At 35.2% G+C, this 7,214-nt stretch overlaps 1 protein-coding gene across 1 annotated transcript; it reads left to right on the forward strand.

Annotated features, from left to right (window-relative positions):
• The first annotated feature begins 5,034 nt into the window (after positions 1 to 5,034).
• LOC111382576 (F-box protein At2g02240-like) lies at positions 5,035 to 6,817 on the forward strand. The gene is made up of 2 exons (XM_023006595.1): positions 5,035 to 5,606; positions 5,682 to 6,817. Exons 1-2 carry the CDS (start codon positions 5,527 to 5,529, stop codon positions 6,175 to 6,177), a joined length of 576 nt encoding a protein of 191 aa, XP_022862363.1. The 5' UTR covers positions 5,035 to 5,526; the 3' UTR covers positions 6,178 to 6,817.
• Positions 6,818 to 7,214: the final 397 nt, after the last annotated feature.

Below are 7,214 nucleotides of genomic sequence, written 5' to 3' on the forward strand. Positions count from 1 at the left end.
GGGGAGAGAGAGAAAGAAACATCAAAATCGACCCAAACGAGTTTGATTTTCAAGTTAAAACATCATTTTCCTCCTTTTCACTAATATTCAAGGCTAGATTCTATTTTAATTATTTTTTGGGTAATTTATAAATCTTTAATTTTTTACTTGTAATGTTGATGGAACATAGTATTTATGCTTTTAAAGCACCTTCAATAGACTTTTTTATTCATAAAAAGCACCTTATGCATTACAAATAACATCTTTAAATTTAGAAAGTCAAGTTTTTCTTCACTCCAACCATGCTCTCCATTTTGTTTTTCTTAAATGAACATTTATTGATTTTTTTCTCATATATTTTATTTCAATCGTCGATCTATTAAAATGTTGTTTGAATAGTTTAACAATTAGAGCAATGAAATATGTGGCTTATTAAATGCAATATTGTACATTAAGAGTAAGAATTGAGTTTGACTCTCTAAATTTGAAGAGTCAAGCCACCCTATTTTTAAAAGTTTAAATAGAGAGTATCATGAAACTTATTAACTCTTTAAAATAAGAACCCGTTTGGCCCTCATTTTTCTCAAATTGAAATGAGTGGAATAATATTTTTTTTTAAAAGTGGGTAGCTGAAAAAGAAGAAAAATTTCGATTTACGTATAACATTATTTTATAAAAGATCGTGTGATTGAAAATCGGAAAGAGAAAAATGAAATTTAATTTAATGGGGACCAAACGGGGGTAAATAGCACTTTATATTTAGAAAGTCTTTTGGAGATGTTCCTAATAAGGCCCCGTTTGGTAAAGATTTTTTGCCTCAAAAAATTGATTTTTTTACCGTTATTTTACTATTCAAGCCGTAATTTTTGACTTCTTCTCTCACATGTGGACCCCACTTTTCTTCTAACGGTCAAAAAATCAATTCTCAAAATCCCTAACAAACGGGCCCTAAATGTATTGAGGTGTGTGCATGCTTTAAATTGAAGAAAGTGTTAAAAATGGAGGATAAATAGTTGAAAATGGAGTGAGGCTAGGAACGGACCCAAAAACGTGATTCAGTAGAGGGGCAGACAAATTTATGTAAAAATTATGGGTTCAAAAATTAAAATTATGGACTAGAGGAAGGGAAAAGATTCATATTTCAGGTGTATTCTTTACACCATTTAAAGAATCAAGTATAGAGTTTGAAAATTCAAAATTCAGGTATATATTTAATTAATTAAAAATATTTATTAAATAAATATAATATAGTCACAATAAAACGATTAATGGTCACGAATTCATAATTATATGTTACAGATTCATTAACTGGTCACATATCATTAAATTAGTTGGTCACAAATTGTTTTGTGATCACAAATCAGAATTTTTGTTGGTCACATATTATTTCGAGGTCACAGATCATTTAAATTATATGTCTGTTGACACATAAAAATTCAGCCCAAATCGAACAGCCCAAGAAGTAAAGCCCCCAAATCGAACAGCCCAAAGAGTAAAGCCCAATTGGAGGATCCCCAAATCGAACAGCCCAAGGAGTAAAGCCCAATTGGAGGATCCCCAAATCAGATAGCCCAAAGAACGAAGTCCAATCGAACGAATCAAAGTGAAGCCCAAATAAGGGGGTCCAAGAATGCGGTAACGCCATAGCCCAAGTTTGCAAGTCGCCTAGAATCTGAATGAATAGAGTGTCATACGGTCGCCCAGAGCTGTTATTCTATTCTCGCCCAAACCTTCAGGTCGCCCAAGGTATCAACAGACATAACGCGTCGTAGTTATCAAGAAATGCAGTTACCAAGGCAGTTGTTAAAGCAGTCTTATCACGTTCCACGACTCAAGGAATTCAATCGAAAGCGGTTGAACGATGAAAGGTAATGGCAGCAGTTAAAAGGCAGTTTTCATGACAAAATGACCACTACGAAGAAAGTGGGTAGTTATAAGACGATCAAGCAGTTTTGAGAGTAGTTAATCACAAAGAGATCGTCTATGAAATATAAAAGGGAGAAAGGACATAGAAGCAATGACCGAATCCAAAACTCTCGAACAGAGAATATGTAATTTTCATTTCCTTAACTTTTAGACTTAAACACTTTTCTTTCAGTAACTCGTGTGCTTGCGCCCCTTGGAGGCACGCTGTTTTTCATTTCCAATTGTAAAGTCATCGCCAATAAAAGAACACCCCTTTTTGGAACTTTGTCTCAAGAGGTTTGTCCCTTACACAATCGTCTGACCATTTTTAATTGTTAGCGACTAACCCACGCGAAACAATGTCACATTTTATCTATGAGTCACATGGACACAGTTTGTTAGTCACAAATCAGCCAAATGGTCACATACACCTAAATAGTTGGTCACAAATGCCTAAATATTGGTTACAGACACCCCACCCATTATTGTCACCGCAACAACCACCACCACCATCATTAACAACACACCAACATGAGCATCACCGCCTCTTGCCACCACTCATCATGAGCACCACCGCACCTGTACCACCATCACACCAGCACGCCCACAACACGCCACCATCGGACACCGTACCATCCACAGTACACCACCACACTCCGACTCCACATTGTCATACTTCCACAAAACCGCTTAGCACCACCACAAAACCACCAAGAAACATCGGCAAAATCGCCATAAAAATACCACAAGCCACTGTAGAACAACACAAAAATGCTGTAGCGATCGTACCGAGCTATCGCCTCACACAACGGAGCTTAGATTGGGCGTTGCACATCGCGGGTTGCAAAACTAAGAGTTACCATTCACAGCAAGTGGCGGGCGCTTCTCAACGATGACGGCAATAGGAAGAGGGTATAAAGAGAGAACAGCAGATCGAAAAATAGAAAGGTTGACGACGGCAACTGTGAATAGTAGATCGCCACACTACTGTGAACGGCGACCTATTCAAACATGGCCCGTACTAGAAGATCGAAAACCAGCAGCTTCACCTCTCCTCGCTGACTTCGGCATCGACGTATTTCCTTCATCGCCTTTGCAGTGGATGAATGCGTTGCCGAGAAGAGAAAAGGAAGAGACGGAAATTAGGTTTCAAAATTGGGTGAAATGAATAAGGTTTTTAATTGAATAGAGGGAATTAATATTATCTGATATTAGCATAAATATACTTACCACTGAACTTTGAATTTGAAAATTTAAGTACCTGATTTTATGTAATTTCCACCTAAAGAAATTATGTAAACTACTTTGTAAATGTCAAAAATTAAGGTCAATGGGTGAAATTGCACCCTCTGGGCCCTTTAATGGGTTTGTTGCACTCATTGGACCCTTAACGCATCCACCCCTAAGTGAGACTTCACCGACCCAAGGCAGATTCTATTGCCCATTTTTTCTTTCATTTTTAATATAGTATATAAATGTGCGATGAAATGAATTTCTTTCTTGTTTATTGATGGTACATAGTTGTTTATTTGGACATTAGATATGGTAATTATATGCACACTATAATTTTTATATCTTACATCGTATTTTAATTACGTTTAATGTTCTTTAATCATTATAACATTTATGTCCCTAACGATTTTTCATTACATCCTTATCCTCAAATTTTCTAGTGGTTAACATAATTTGTATTTAATAATAGTTTATGTCTGAAAAATCCGTTAAAATAGCGTATAGCAACTTATTTTCTCATCATGTTTAAAAAAATAAAATAAATAAAAAAGTACGACAAAATATTTTTCCGAATTTCGAAGCATGAAAACAAAATATTTTGAAATAAATTATCATCAAGAATGAGATGTACTAATTAATGAAAGACGGAAGATAAGAATTCGGTAAAAAAATAAAAAATTAAGGGAATAATTTCTACCACAAGTAAAAGTTAAGGAACTTAACCACAATTAAAATGTTAGAAACTATGCAATGTTCCATAATTTCTTATATAAACTATTAGCATTCACACACTAATAGTGGATGGAATATGTTATCCACATTAATATCTTTTTTATTTTACCTTCATTTAGTAATTGATTAACTTTAAATAGCTAAATTTCTATCTTAGTCTTGTTTGATCTCCATTATTGTCAAAATACATTTTTTCTCTTATTTTTAATCACACATTCTTCAATAAAATAATATTGCACGCAAATTCAAAAATTTTCTTTATATTTTATCCATACATTCTCTATCAAAATACTATTTCAAAATGCATTTTCATCGTAAAAATGGAATTCAGAGAGGATCTTATTATATCAAAGAGATCATCACTTATGATTACTGATTAGAAAGTTATGATTGTTTGTAAATGGGGACATTTGAAGTTTCCCCAACATACTTATCTATTCATCCCATTTTCATTAAAATAGAGGAGTCATGCTATATGTGCAATTAATTTGAAAAAAAAATAAAAATTAATGTCAAACTAATTTTTTTTTTCTATCAAATTATTCGTTCATATGTCAAAATGATTGTACAAATAGCAAATTGAAAATACAAATAGAAGAATAAAGGAAATTGCTTATAATTGATGAAATTTTGTCCCAATCAAATTTTGTGATCATCTATTTGAAAACAAAATGTACATGAAGAAAATCCACAAACCGAAATTTGAGTGCTAACTGTAAATTATAAACTCAAACGAATGGCTAATTGCTTGCGAATACCAATGGCTAATTATCTACTCACCAGTCGATTAGAACCTTTGATGCAAATTTCTCTTATTTTAATTAATTAAAGATTAAAAGATCATTAGTCCTTTTAAAATTGATCAAATTATAGTCTAACGTTTGATTTCCTTTGTCAACTAAATAATTTTGGAACGAAAATCGTCTATATGTCATTTTATCGCATATTTTTGTAAGATTTGGAAGGTGTTTGCTACGATTTAAAAGGTTGAGATCTATCAACACTGTTTGAAATGTTGAGATCTCTACGGCAAAATTTCCTTCAATTTTAATTTAAAAATGGATTGATATTAATAAAGTTCGAATGATAGTTACAATTACAAATTGATTAAAACACAAACACCAAGAATATGTAAAACTTATCTTTGTTTCCTAACAAAATATTAAACCGTCATCAAATAATACCCTGGTCTATCTCTATTTGCATTAGGTCTTCCCTTTGCTCCATAACAAATATAAACACGTAGCGATACATAGAGAGACGGAGAAACGATGTCGATCGAGAGCTGCACTGATTTCCAAGAGCTGCCGGAGGGTTGCATAGCGAACGTGCTGTCGCTTACAAGCCCTGAGGATGCCTGCCGGCTGTCGTCGGTAAATTCCACGTTCTGTTCGGCTGCGGAATCTGATGCCGTCTGGGAGAGGTTTCTGCCGACGGATTATCGTGACATTTTTTCCCGATCAATTGACGGTGCTGATTCGTTTCTCACTAAATTTCGTACCAAGAAAGAGCTTTATCTTTACCTCTGTCATAAGCATATCCTCATCGACGGTGGCACCAAGGTAATATAACCATATCTTCCAACTAATTTTCCTGCTTCTATTGCTTCTCTGTTTTACTGCTTCTCTGTTGTTGTAGAGCTTTTCATTGGAGGAAAGCACAGGAAAGAAGTGCTTTATGCTGGCTTCAAGGGACCTCTTTATTGCGAAGGGTGATGTACCTAAATTTTGGCAATGGATCTCTTATCCTAACTCCAGGTACTATAAAAATAACAAGTATCTTTTTCTTCTATTAATTATCTCGATTGACAGTTCGTTGCATGTTTGATTCAGATTTCCAGAGGCCGCAGAGTTTCGCGCCGTGCTTGGGTTTGAAATTCGTGGCAAGATAAATTCTGGCATACTTTCTTCAGGAACTAAATATGCAGCTTACCTCGTGTTCACTCCGAAATCAAGAACCAAAGGATTTCAGTACCGACTTGCTGAGGCTTGGATAATTATTGGACAAGAAACTAACCAACAAATTGTCTGTATAGATCCTGATGAAGAACAGAGGCAAAGGTGCCAGACTGTTCCTAGCTTCACATTTTTCATGCAACCAATCTCTCTTGTAATTAGACGGGTGGACAACATGACCACAAAGTCCAATAGAAAATATCCCAAGCTCAGAGGTGATGGATGGATGGAAGTTGAGTTGGGAGAGTTCTTCGTCATGGAAAAACAAGATCGGGACGTGAAAATGATTCTTAAGGAGTTCAAGGGGAGATTCTGGAACTGGAAGTGTCGTCTCATTATTCAAGTTATTGAGATCAGACCAAGAGCTACGTGAATATTTGATCATGGGTATGCGAGTCCAACTATATATGTAGTCCCAATTCAGCTCATTAACTTGTCTTTATTTATAACAATTTTAAGCTTTTTGTGAATCGTGGAACAAGGATTATCCTTTTCTTCTTTTTTTATTCTTTCAGTACGTTTCCAGTGAAAGAATAATTTTCAATGTTCGTTTATTATCATGACGACCTTTAGAGAGTTTGCTTGAACTTGTGGCTCGAAAGGTTTTCTAACGCCAATAATGAGTTTGCTGGAAGTATGGTCATGTTGAAATTTCAGTATCATTGTCGCATCACAGAGAGCTTCTTCAGTAGAATCAAATCAGGTTTGTGGAAGCAGCCGTATAATGAGTTTGCTGGAATTTTCTCTTTGAGTCTTTTCCTTTTCCTTCATCTTTTCTGTTGATCTCCAACCCTTGGTTGGTTGATTCCTTCTAGTTTTCGAGTGATTCTGAGTCTCTATAATTCTTGTTGTGAGAAGCGTGTGTTTGGATCTTCAGTTTGACGGCTCCTGGTTTATAGAAGCAGCGTGGACTGACCTTTAAGGGTTTGAGTTGGGTCTTTTGATTTGTACAGAAGGGTGCAATGCCTAAGCCCTAAAATTTGTGATACTTGTTTGACAACCATTATGGTAGAAAAAAGGAGGTTTGAATAGCGATCTTTAGGAGAATGTGTGATTAATAAGTAAAGAAAAGTTTTTGATATAGGTGTAGAATATATTACTGTGTAAATGTGTGATTGAAAATGATCTGTTAGCAAACCAAAAATTAAATTAAAGTGTATCAAACAGGCACTTATATGCCAATGAGTTCTGCTTTGTAAATCTGGGAATAATATTTTGTGTACTTGGCGCTTCTTTGATTTCTTGTTCTAATAGGTTCATCACTCCCTCTCAAATTTTCAGTTCTCTTCTCCATCTGTCATCGAGGCTGACGCAGCCTCCTTCGCCACCACCTTAACTCTCCTTCTCAAAACATAATCTCAAAGCCTCAGTCTCGGATTTTCTCCTTCCTCTGTGTTCAGCCCAACATGC

The sequence above is a fragment of the Olea europaea genome, unplaced genomic scaffold (assembly GCF_002742605.1).
Source record: "Olea europaea var. sylvestris unplaced genomic scaffold, O_europaea_v1 scaffold2524, whole genome shotgun sequence".
Classification (NCBI taxonomy): Eukaryota; Viridiplantae; Streptophyta; class Magnoliopsida; order Lamiales; family Oleaceae; genus Olea; species Olea europaea.

Bases quoted from the DNA above. Each gene is read 5' to 3' on its own strand.
- LOC111382576 (XM_023006595.1), top strand. From the start codon at position 5,527: ATGCTGGCTTCAAGGGACCTCTTTATTGCGAAGGGTGATGTACCTAAA. The intron at 5,607-5,681 runs GTACTATAAAAA...TGTTTGATTCAG, and splicing joins ATCTCTTATCCTAACTCCAG to ATTTCCAGAGGCCGCAGAGT.